The sequence below is a fragment of the Hyla sarda genome, chromosome 5, assembly GCF_029499605.1.
Source record: "Hyla sarda isolate aHylSar1 chromosome 5, aHylSar1.hap1, whole genome shotgun sequence".
Lineage (NCBI taxonomy): Eukaryota > Metazoa > Chordata > Amphibia > Anura > Hylidae > Hyla > Hyla sarda.
This window is the reverse complement of record NC_079193.1, coordinates 291640671-291653710: the sequence shown is the minus strand read 5'-3', so window position 1 is coordinate 291653710 and position 13040 is coordinate 291640671. Positions and strand designations below refer to the sequence as shown.

The following is a 13040-nucleotide window of genomic DNA, read 5'->3' as shown; positions in this document are numbered from 1 at the left end:
GTCATGTTTAGGAGAAGTTGGGTAATAAAATTTGGGGTGCTATTATTTCAGTGTTCCTTGTGAAAATGAGCCAACTTGTGCTAAATGTGCAATTTGTGCATACAAAATGACAAATTTTCTTTTCATGGCCTAATGTTAAAAACTGCAAGTGAAAAAATGGAAATGTCCAGCGCTTTGGGATGCAAAATTCTTCGGCTTTATTAAGTCATAAAACCATACAGCATAGGGACAAGAATGCTGATGCGTTTCGGACTGTGCGATCCTTGGTCATGGCATCAACACTGTCAGGATCACATATATAGTAGTACTTTACATCACATGACCACATGACATCATGCATAGAAACAGGTAATTTTAAAAACCTGGAGATACCGCTGGAAGTAGACAGCTCAAGGTAAGCTCCGGAAACAAGACACTTAATTGCAAGACGGGTTATTAAACATGTACAATGCATATAATTTAAGAGATGCGGTTGCGACAATGCAAAACAAAATGTAAATAAAAACTATATGTATCTGCATTGAAATTTAATATGTGCAAATAAGATCGTGTCTTTGTTTTGATCCCATTCGGTTCTCTCGTATTCAGCACAAAAATCCAATAGGATTCTCTGTTAAATAGCATCCTCTTAATATCTCCTCCTCTGGCATTTCTAAACACCCTCTTAATGGCATTAACGCGTAGTGTGGATGTGTTCCTATTATGGATGGATCTAAAATGCCTGGATAAAGCCAATACATTAACATTTGTCATTATTTATATCAGAAACATGTCTACGAATGCGTTTAAGTGTATTTGTTGTGCAGTCTATGTATTGTAAATGACAGTGGGTGCATGAGGCTAAATATACAACATAGGATGTATTGCAGTTTACATTAGTTTTGTTATAATATATTTTTCCAGTGTTGTATGATTGAAAAAAGTTGGATCTATCAATAAATTTGCATGTTATGCATTGCGCATGTCCGCATCTCCACGTCCCTGGATGGTTTAACCAAGTTCTAGAGTTCTTTTCTTTTTCCAAAAATAAACTGGGAGATGGCATAGATCCTAGTGATGGGCCACGTCTTGACACTATTTTCACTTTTGTTTTATTAACCTCGGAGAGAACAGGATCGTTCTCTAGCACTGGAAGAAACTTATTTATAATACTTCTTATTGCATTAAATTGTTTACTAAACCCCGTAACAAATATGGGCAAGTTATTATTCCGGTGCTGGGAATGATTTCTACTTCTATTGCTATTTTTCAATAGTGTGTTGCGTTCTAGTTTTTTACTTTTATTATATGCATTTTCTAATATACTCTCTATATCCCCTCTGCTTTAACCTTCTATGTAAAAGGAGGGACTCCTGCTCAAATGTGGACTCCTCTGAACAATTCCGTCTTAGACGCACCCATTCCCCATACGGAATGTTATTAACTACGTGATGGGGATGGCATGAGTCCGCTTTGAGAATGGTATTCCCTGCAGTGTCCTTTCTATATGGCTGAATCACTATACTAGACCTATTAGAATCTCTACCAGCACATAATTCTATGTGTAGAAAGGGAAGCTTATCTTTAGAAAAACTTGCAGTGAATTTCAAATTGAGAGGATTATCATTTATGTATGTCACAAAGCTCCAGAACTCCTCCTCAGTACCCCTCCACACCATGGCAAGATCGTCTATATACCGTCCAATGTATTTTATGGAAGAAAAAAATGGATTAGTGTGAAGATGAAAGTCTCCTCCCAAAAAATCATAAAAATATTCGCAAAAGATGGAGAGTATTTGGCACCCATTGGCGCTCCCCTAACCTGAAGGAAAAAGCTACCATTAAACATGGAAAAATGATGTGATAATAAAAATTGTGTAGCCATAATTCCTTCAGGTTAGGGGAGTAAGAACTGTGCAGATTTAAATGTCGGGAGAGAGCCTCTAGACCCAATTGCCATGGTATGGAGGGGTAAAGAGCAGTGGCATCACAGGTGGCCCAAGAAAAATTGTCCGACCACTCCATCTGATCCATCACTTGTAAGACGTGTCTCGTGTCTTGTAAATACGTAGGTGTCACCTTGACTAAAGGTTTGAGATACCTGTCAAGCCAGTCTCTCCCCAAGTGAGCCGATGCCGGCTACAATAGGTCTTAATGGGGGCGGGAAGCCCCCCTTATGTAACTTGGGGAGGGAGTGGAAGACGGGCATGACGGGGTGCTCCACATAAAAGTAATTTTTCATTTTTTCATCAATAACTCCCATAGTTTGACCCTCATCTAGGAGTTTCCCTAGTGCTATTCGACACATTTTTGTGGGGTCATTTTCCAGCTTTCTGTAAGTAGAGGAATCCCCAAGAAGTTCCAAATAGAGTTTGGCATAAAGACTAGCGTCAAGGAGGACAATTGCGCCCCCCTTGTCCGCATTTCTTATTATTAGTGTTTTGTTATCTTTTAATTCTTTTATAGCCGGTCTCTCTGCCAAACTCAAATTGTTAGATTTGAGTTTTAACTTTTTCATATAATGCAACCAATTCCTTCTCTACCAGGTCCTGGAACTTGTCCAGGGCTGGCGTTCTAGACATTAAAGGGTAAAACCTTGGATTTGGTATGCAAAATTGTTTTACTTGATCATTAACAATATTGGATTCCATATTTAACGTATGCAAGGCAAGAAGGTTACATTGTTCTGTAAAGTCTGTACAAATTTCAGGATCATCCTGTGGACACATTTTCTGCAATGTCCGGCGAATCATTACACATCAAAAAATTTCTCTGTACCGTCAGGTTTCTGGCCCATTTGTTAACATCTAAAATTGTAGCAAACAAATCAAAATTACATGTGGGCACAAATCCAAGTCCCCAATTTAATACACTTTCTGTTGTCAATTTATCCAGTTATATCATTACACAGGACCAAGAGAGACTTACTTCATCGATGATGATCTCAGCTCGTACCGACTATCTTCTGTTTCCTGCCAGCCCGCCTCCGGGAGATTGGAGCTGTCGAGAGACTTCAAATGTTAAAAACTATCCTCAATCCCCTGTGGGGTCAAAATGCTCACTACCCCCCCCCCCCCCCCCGCCCTAAATGAATTCTCTGAGGGGTGTAGATTCTAAAATGGGGTTACTTGTGGGGTTTTTCCACTGTACTGGTACCACGGTGGGCACTGCTAAATATCCTAAGAAAAAGGGGGTGTCAAAATCCAAAATGTGCTGCATCATGTCTTAGGTCTTTGTGTGAGTCAAGGAGCACACTAGAACGACATGAGAGATTTCTAAAATCTTTAGAATTGGGGTAATACATATACATTTGAGGTTTTTATTTCTTTTTTATTTTTATTTTTTTTAATACCTTCCATGTCACCGAAAAAAAATTGAAACAAGAAAAATGCAAAAGAAAATTTTAAATTTAAAAATTGTCCCTTCGCTTTGCTTTATTCTTGAGAACTGCCTAAAGGGTAATTCTGAATACTTTGAAGGGTGAAGTTTTTAAAATAGGGCTTTTTTTTTTTTTTTTGGGGGGGGGGGGGGGGTGGGGGTGTTTCTAGCATACAGGCTCCTCAAATCCCCTTCATAGTTGAAGTGGTCACTAAAAATGTAATTTAGAAATTACCATGAAAATGTGAAAAAATGCTCCATAGTATTTTATAAGCATTCTAATGCCCTAAAAAAGTAAAAGAATGTATAAGAAATGATGCAAACATGGAGACATATTGTAGATGTGAATTGATAACTAAATTTATTTGGCATAACTATTTCTCCTACAAGTAGATAGTTTCCAATCTAGAAAAATGCCAATTTTTCTTCTCTCTATCGGCTCCATTGGGGGACACAGACCATGGGTGTATGCTGCTGTCACTAGGAGGCTCGACACTATGGCAACAAGAGAAGTCAGCTCCTCCCAGCAGGGTATACCCGCCCACAGGCACCTGAGGTAATCAGTTTTAACTTAGTGTCTTAAGGAGGTGGACATGGTCTGGAGTTCTCTCCAGACCAGTTCTTATGTTTTATTATTTTCCTGGTTAGGGATGTTAGTTTTTTATTCCTTTTTCTTTCATGTTTTCAGGTGGGGATTCAGGAACTGCGGTTCACTGTCTCCCCATTGCGATTGAGGGGGCACAGACTTTGCGTATATGTGCTGTTAACCCCCTCTCGCCAACGGTCAGCGCCTGCGGTTGTAAATCATGGGTCCGGGTCCCCCTATTTCCCTGCTCGCCTCGCTCGCACATGGTAGCTCGGCATAATGCAGGTGACAGAAAGCTGACTGAAGACTTCATTGGGTAAGTTCTTCTGACTGAGGTGAGTATATTCCCTTTCTCCTTAGGTACAGCCTGTCAACCTCTGGAGACCCTCACTTTTTGCCCATTTTTTCTTGGGTTTTTTCTATATTTATTGCTGGGGTGAGCAGGAGCATTTTTGGACTGGGGCACAGCTTTATTCATACTTTTCACTTTCCTGAATGGTGTGTGTGTTTCTTTAAGCGGCTGAGAGCCGCAGCGTTCTTACTATGCGGGCGCATGACGCGCCGGCTTGCTTTCGGCAGCAGTCAGCTGCCGGCGGCGTCTCGCTCGCGCTCTTCCCCGCAAGCGCATATGCGAATGACAGTGGGCTCGGGGAGAGGAGCGGGCGTGGGCACCATTACTGACCTTCTTGTCAGAAGCTGAGGGCACTATAGCTTCGCCCCCTCTGTCAGGGCTTCTAAGAGGCGCGAATTAGCCTCCAATCAGGAGTGCCCCTGCTCCTGGCCGCCCCTCTTTTGCTATTGGCCAGCATTTCTCCACTAGAACTGAGTTCTCCTCACAGCAGCTGCCCTGGGGTTACATACTTGGGCTGCACAGACAACTGGAACGTTAGTTCATCATTTTGTCGTAAAAGCTGTAATTCTAAAATGCCTTGTTCTGCTTAACCCATTTGCTCCCTCTAAACAGTTAACTGGAGTGTTAGCCACTCATTTCATCTGTAAAAGCTGTATCTCAAAAATGTCCTGGTTCTGCTGAACCACTTGTTCTGCCTGCACCACCACCCTGCTATTCTACCCCGGTTGTCTACCAGACCCGGTGGGTTCGGCCGCCCCTCCAGCCAGGGTTCTCTCCCTCCCCCAGTCTATATCCGACTATATTGGCTCAGGTCTCCCGTTATGTGGTGACTGCATTGGAGAGGCCCTCCGGAGGGTCCCACTCTCCCCCTATACTGATGCTCTCGCAGCGTCATGGGGGTGTTTTCTTTTCATCTGACTCATCCTCCGAGTCTTCTGGCAGGCACGGGCGCTCCCCTCACAGGCATCGCTCCGTTACTCCGCCCTGTAGCAAGCGTCGCTCCCCTAGAGGACTCTCCCATGGTCGCCGCTCTGGCACTCCAGACCAGGGCCACCTCACACGTTCCCATTTACCTGGAGAACTTGTGGATGCAGTTTCCGATTCGGCCTCTGATTCAAAGGACCACACGGATATGTCGGACATGGTGCACTCACTGGTCCCGGCCACAAGAGACTCCTTCCATCTAGAGGACCCAGGAACTTCGGACGTGGCTACAGAAGTTTCCTTTAATCGTGCCCAACCTCCAGGGCTGCCTCACCTCGTTCCCATTCACCTGGAGAACTTGTGGATGAGGTTTCTGATTCGGCCTCCGACTCAGAGGACCGCACGTATATGCCTGATGTGGTGTACTCATTGGTTTCGGCCATAAGACCCACCTTCCAGCTAAAGGACCCAGGAACTTCGGACGTTGTCCAGAAGTTTCCTCTCACTGTGCCCACTGTGCCTGACCTCTTTCAGGGCTGCCTCACCTCGTTCCCATTCACCTGGAGAACTTGCTGATGAGGTTGCTGATTCAGCCTCCGACTTAAGGGAACGCACGGATGCCTGATGTGGTGTACTCATTGGTTTCGGCCATAAGATACACCTTCCATCTAAAGGACCCAGGGACTTCGGACGTGGCTCCAGAAGTCTCCTTTTCTTCATGCCCGACCAGCACCCAAGACTTTCAACTCACGCTGAATTTTACGCCCTGCTGGTATCCGCCTGGAGGGCCTTTGGCTGATGCGGCTGCCTTCAAGATCCAGCCGACATGAAGGTGGAGACTTTGGCAAACGTTGCCTTTGAGACAGCAGGATCTTCCTACTTTTGCTTCAGCCTGGGGGTCAAGGGCCCTTTCAGTATGGTCTCCCATCTCCGCCAGGGTAGTCTTCAAGATCCCTCTGGAGGATTTATTTAATCTAGCTCCCGATGCTCCGCAGCTGGAGATTTTCTGTTCCATGCGCAGCCACTGTGCTGCCTTTGCCACAAGCTACCTGGTAGCCAGTGTCCCTCCATGTGGCTTAAAGCCTGGAATGTGGACGCCGCCTTCAGGAAGTGAGGCGTCGGGCGGAAAAGAGTTCTTTATTACCTCTGGATACGGCTCACAGAACCGCTTTCCGTCGTAAGTCCTCCTTCGGGTTCTGCGGACCTTTGGTGTCACACAGGGTACCAACAAAGGGTCCAGCCGGGCGCCTTCACAGGAAGAGGGCTCCCTCCTTCCGGTCCTGTCCCTCCCGGAGGTCGGCTATTCGTTCAGGCAGTTTTGCCGCCCCATCAGGCACCCGTAGGCCTTCCTCGATCTGATGGGTCGCCCCCACCCGCCGACCTTTATGGGGTGGTTGGTCGCCTCTTACTCTTCCGGGATGCCTGGACCACGCACATTCATTATCCCGGTTCCTTCAGGGGAACGTTTTCGAGGTTTATTCCAACCTCTTTGTGGTCCACAAGAAAGGTGTTTCTGTTCGCCCAATCTTGGTTCTCAAGTATCTCAGCCAGCATCTTCTGCTTCCCATCCCGAATGGAGTCTCTCCGTTCAGTGCTGGTGTCCCTGGTTCATGGGGAATTTTCGTTCCTCGGTGGACATCAAGGATGCCTGCCTCCACATCTCATTGTTCCGGTCATCAGCGGTACCTCCGCTTTGCAGTTCCGGACGGTCATTTTCTATTGTGGCTCTCCATTTCGGTCTGGCCACTTCTCCGCAGACCTTTAACTAAGTCTTGGCGCCTGTGATAGCCCCCTTTTACGGACAACAGTTTCCGTGATTCCTTACTTGGACGACCTTCTGATCAGAGCGCCATCCAGGGCCCAGATCCTGGAGAGTCTTAGTCTCAACCTCCAGACCTTGTCTCTCTTCGGTTGGATAGTCATTCGGGACAAGTCATGCCGCTTTCCTGGGGCTCCAGTTCAACGCAGCCTCTGCCCACTCTCAACTGCGCCGACCAATCGGCTGACTCTTATCAAGAGTCCGATGACTTCGGCACTCTGCTCCAGTTTCCATTCGCTTTTGCATGGATGTCCTGGGTCGGTTAGCGGCGGCCGTGGAGGCCGTGCCATTTTGCCCAGTTTCAACACTGACCTCTTCAATTGGTGAGTCTCTTCCGGTGGGACAGGTCTCCATTGTCACTCGACAGTCTTGTCGGTCCCTTCTATGGTGGCTTTGTTTCCCCCCTGCTTTTTCGGGGGTGCTCCTTCCTGCCCCTCCCTGCCAGTCTGTTGGGCTGGGGAGGTGTTTTCAAGGACCGGCCGGTCTGGGGCCTTGGTCCCTCGAGAAGCCCTTTTTCCCTTCACGTTGGGGCCTAGGGCAATCCTTTCTTTGCTTGCTTCTTGGGAAATTCCCTTCTGGGCGGAACTCAGGTCAGCGCTTTTCATTCCGGGCATTTTTGTGATGTGGGCTTTCTCAGCCGTCCACGGCGAGTGGTCCTTATATCCGGAGGTGTTTGCAGTGATCTGCAACCTCTGGGGAGCTCCAGACGTGGAACCCTGCACGTCCCGCCACAACCAAGCGCTCCTCTTTCTTGGTCGGGCTTTGCCCTACTTTGTTTCCTCCCCTTCCTCTTTTCGGGGTCCTGAGGAAACTCACAGCAGAGGGCGTTCCCGCCATTCTCATGGCCCAGACTGGCCCCGGCGGGCATGGTACGTTGTCGTGCTCAGACTCCTCCTGTACTAACCTCTGCACTTTCCCTATCGTCCAGACCTCCTATATCAGGTCTCCTGTGCCACCCCTATGTACCGTCTCTGCTTTTGACGGCGTGGCGGTTGAGACAGCAGTTCTGAGGACCCGCGGTTTCTCTTCCCAAGTGGTTCACACCATGCAGAGGGCTCACGAGCCTTCCTCTGCAAAGATTTACCATCATACCGGACGGTCTTATTTCTGTTGGTGTGAAACTCAACCTTTTTCTCCCGTCGTGGTTGACTTTCAGCTCCCTTAGGGGTCAAAGGTTCGGCCGTTTCCATTCTTTTTCAACGTTCTTTGGCGTTTAATTATCATGTCCGAACCTAGTTCAGGGATTGGCACAAGCTGCCCCTCTATCAGTCCCCTTTTTTCCCTTGGGACTTACACTTGGTCTTAGGTGCTCTGCAAGACGCCCCTTTTTTTACCCTCTCGGGGACATTTCTCTTCGCCTCCTTCCCCTGAAGGTGGCGTTCCTTATTGCTCTTACCTCTGTTAGGAGGGTGTCAGAGCTGGTAGCTCTCTCCTGCCATTCTCCCTTCCTGGTGGTATACCAGGACAAGTTGTTTTCTGTCCAGGTCCGTCCTTCTTACCTGAGATGGCTTTTGACTTTTTCATCTCAATGAATACTTCGTCCTCTTGTCCGGCCCCTTCTCATCCCTGGAAGCGTTTGTTCCACAACCTGGTTGTGGTGAGGGCTGTTCGGACTTGTCTGTCACGCTTTCCTTTCTTTTGTTTTTCCAGAAGGTCGTTGTATAGGACAACCTGCTTCTACGACCACCATTTTTCGGTGTATCCGGTCTGCTCTTTTTGGGAGCTTACCATTGCAAGGGGAAGATCCCACCCTTCAGGGGTTTGGCTCATTCCACCTGTTTTTTTTAGGGCATCCTGGGCCCTCCGCTACGTGGCTTTGGCCTTGCAGTTCTGTACGGCGTCCGCACTTTCTCAAGGTGCTACCAGATTCATGCCTTTGCATCAGTTGATGCTACTCTGGGCTGTAAGATGTTGCAGATGGCAGGGGTCCAACCGTCCACCCGTCTGATTCCTTACCCACCCAAGGGACTGCTTTGGTACGTCCCATGGTCTGTGTCCCCCAATGGAGCCGATGAAGAGGAGATTTATTTTTTTATTTTTTTTATGCTTACCGTAAAATCTTTCTCGAAGGATCCATTGGGGGACACAGCTCCCACCCTTTTTTCTGGTGTTCCTATTTCAGTTATCTGTCCGAAGGTGTGTTCAGTTGCCTTTTCTTCTGGACAGTTTGTGGTTTTCTCTTGACCTGTCGATCTTCTTCTCCTATTGCTCTGGGACTTAAACTGATTACCTCAGGTGCCTGTGGGCGGGTATACCCTGCTAGGAGGAGCAGACTTCTCTTGTTGCCATTGTGTCGAGCCTCCTAGTGACAGCAGCATACACCCATGGGCTGTGTCCCCCCAATGGATCCTTCGAGAGAGATTTTACGGTAAATGTAAAAAAATCTCCTTTTCTCTATTGGCTCCATTGGGGCACACAGACCGTGGGTGTATGCTGCTGTCTCTAGGAGGTGAGACACTATGATAATAAAAAAAAATAAAAAAATAAAAAAAAAAAGTCGGCTCCTCCCAGCAGGATATACCCGCCTTCAGGCCCTGAGCTAAAATATATATACCTTTTTTCTTTCCTGTTTTCAGGTGGGGACTCGGACTCAGATTCCCTGTTTCCCCATTGCAAGTAAGGGGGCACAGACGTTGCATATATGCGCTGTTCACCCCCCTCGCCAACGGTCAGCGCCTGGGTTGGTACCTCATGGGTCCGGGTCCCCTATTTCCCTGCTCGCTTCGCTAGTGCATAGCAGCCAGGTGTGATGCAGGTAACTAAAGATGACAGAAGACTTCACTGAAGACCTCATTAGTAGGTAAGTTCTCCGTTTCTGGTGATCCACCAGGACAAGGTTGTTTTCCGGCCAGATCCTTCCTTTTTGTCTAAGGTGGTTTCGGCCTTTTATCTCAATGAGGACATTGTCCTCTCGTCCTTTTGTCCTGCTCCTTCTCATCCTAAGGAGCGCTTACTACACAAGCTGGATGTAGTTCGGGCTGTTCGGTCTTATCTCTCAATCACTGCTTCGTTTCATCAGTGTGATTCTTTTTTCGTCCTTACGGAAGGTCGTCGCAAGGGGTTAAAAAGTCGCACACTTTGGGGCAACTGGTTGAAAAATTCACACAAAGTTACAAAGTAGGAACCATACAAAAGGGTGTGTGGGGGAAAAAAACGCTTTGATACAAAACTACAACTCCCAGCATGCCCTGACAATGAGGACATGCTGGGAGTTGTAGTTTTGAAACAGCTGGAGATCTATAGGTTTGGGATCACTGCCCTTACATGTCTCTATATGGAACACAACTAAAACTACCAGCACCACTTAAGCTTTAATAAATGTGAATAAGCCCCCTGCCCTTCCAAAAAATTGCCTTATTTTTCTTATTTTTACAAATTAAAACAAATATATCAAAATATCTGGTATTGCCACGTGTGGAAATGTCCGAACTATTAAATAAAAATGTTAATCTTGCGCAGCAAATGTTAAAAAAAATTAATAAAATAGCAAAGTCCAAAATTACAGATTTTTCTCATCACATCCCAAAGGAACAGCAATAAAGTGATTTAAAAAGTCACATATACGCAAAAGGGAACCGCTAATGACTAAAGATTTTTGACTAAAGTGGAAAAAATGAGCCCTCATACAGCCCCATGTATCAAAAAATAAGAAAGTTTTATAGGGAGTCAGCAAGGTAATTTTTTCCTAGTTGCTCAGACAGACTTATCATGCAGTGTGCCACTTCATAAATTTGATGCACGGAAAATAATTCCCGCACCCCCAACCCCCCCCCCCAATGGTGTTTGGGACAGCAGCTAGACAGTCATTGGTATTTTGTAGGTGTGCAGGAGGGATTTTACATTGTTTTCATTCTGCATAAAAAGCTAAACTGAGAATTTTCTGTAAAATGAGGGTGGTGGGGAACCCACACATGAAACGCTGCCACCACCCGTCACTTCCGGCAGACAGGATGCCACAGTCTCCACACTCACTGCTCTCTAGCACTAACACTGTAGCATGCACAAGCCACAACTTATACTTTAAGATTGTAGATTCATTAGAACCACAAGGCAACTATATATTAAAGCTTTTGAGTTGATATACAAATTACAGTAAGAGATGAATATAGAAAAATAACAGACAAGATTGTGCAACCAGTAGTAGAATAGTAAAATATACGGTAGGTAAAAACAGAATACTTCCCAAATGTGTACTTTTTTTTTTTTTTTGGTAGCCAAATCTGGTTTTGGAGCAGAGAAGAAATGTGGTCCACAAGTCCATTCAGAATGGGTCCCCAACTTGTAACATAGATTTTACGAATGTTTATGAATCCAGCAGGGGGCAGGTCAGGAGTTTCCATCTCCATAGATCAGCACACAGGGAGGGCGTTGCATCACTCCTCCTTAATATCCCACCCTCTTTCCAAACACACACTAAAAATTTCATAAGTTATAACTCCCGGGAAGAGAATGCATAATTGGAGTCTTCATGTAAATATGAATCTGTTATTAGTGCACATGCAGGGGTTAATACAGTGTAACTGGCTTGTTATCTGGGCCTTACAGTCTTGGGAAAATATTTAAAAAAAAAAATAAAAATTATATTCTTAGGAACACCAAAAGATGGAGGAATCTTGCCCAGATCACTGGACGTTGTCTTTGATCATATTAGGGGTCGGCAGTACGTCAAGATGAATCTCAAGCCTTATCTTGGCAATGATGTTATGAAACTGGATCCTGCTCAAGTAAAGCAAGAAGAAGCCATGAAAGGGTCACTCTTTTCCAGCCTTAAAGAGGTTTGTACTTTAAAACCAAAAGCTTTGCATTCAACATCTTTTATTTAGGTGCGCACTAGATGGCAGCAAAGGAATTCTGGATGCAGCAGAGTTATTGAGCATTTAGCCAGATACATTTTACAGGATATAGACTTTAGTACAGCACAGTATTTAGGTGAGAGAACAGATGGAGTGAGCATTAAAATCCCATCTGTTGGTAACACTTTATATCTAAGAACCTATACATGAAGCTTTTATGTGAGATCATTGAAGGGTTTGTTTCTGTATTTTTATTGATTTATATACTATTTTAGATGCTTCCAATCAGCAGTAACTGATCACAGAAACAGGCTATTTTCATTTATTTTTATTTTTAATTCATTCCAGGATGGTATGAAGACTGTTGTAAGTTCCAACAAGCTGCTAAGTCTGACTGCTTGTGAAGACTCTCCATCTGATCAAGGTGAATGATTAAAATGTGGGTTATACTTTTACATATTGAGACTCTTAGTTTTGACTGAGCCTTAGGACTGCTAGATGTCTTCAGTTCTATACATAATACTCTGATATATTTATAGGAGTTACTGACCAAAATCAATTTTCTGCTTGGGTGTCCTTCTTTGAAATCTACAATGAGTATGTGTATGACCTACTCGACCAGTTCCCTACATCAAAGAACCAAAAGAGGCCCGCGCTAAAGATCTGTGATGACCAGTTAGGCACCTCCTATGTGAAAGGTAATGGGGGGGGGGGGGATATATAATTTTTTTTTTTTTAATATAACTCTATGGATAATTGTGTAAAGTCATAACATATTATCCCTACAGCTGACACTTGTTGTCCCAGTTAGCCTACTTGTAACTTTTAAGGGTCATAATGAGATTAGTTTCTTCACATTTAACCCCTTAAGGACATAGGGCGTATCCATAAGCCCCCGTTTCCAAGTCCTTAAGGACCGAGGGCGTATGGATATGCCCTGAGCATTTCCGGCCCCCACTGCTAGCCGGAGGGGAGTCGGGGCCGGATGCCTGCTGAAATCGTTCAGCAGGCATCCCGGCATATCGCCCAGGGGGGTCATTATGTCCCCCCATGTCGGCGATTGCCGCAGATCGCTGGACAATTCAGTCCAGCGATCTGCGGCGGATTCCGGGTCAATCGGGTCTCCAGTGACCCGATGACCCGGAATTACTGGCTGATCGGGGCCGTCAGAGACGGACCCGAACAGCCAGAGCCTGCAGGAGTGAGGTG

At 45.7% G+C, this 13040-nt stretch overlaps 1 protein-coding gene across 3 annotated transcripts in view; it reads left to right on the top strand.

Moving 5' to 3' along the window:
- Positions 1–13040, top strand: part of LOC130272700 (kinesin-like protein KIF20A) — a 96150-nt gene that overhangs the window by 32215 nt on the left and 50895 nt on the right. For all 3 annotated transcript variants that reach the window (XM_056518564.1, XM_056518565.1, XM_056518566.1), the window contains exons 6-8: positions 11629–11813; positions 12180–12255; positions 12371–12529. In XM_056518564.1, coding sequence (XP_056374539.1) covers positions 11629–11813; positions 12180–12255; positions 12371–12529 — 420 coding nt within the window. The remainder of the gene's footprint in view (positions 1–11628; positions 11814–12179; positions 12256–12370; positions 12530–13040) is intronic.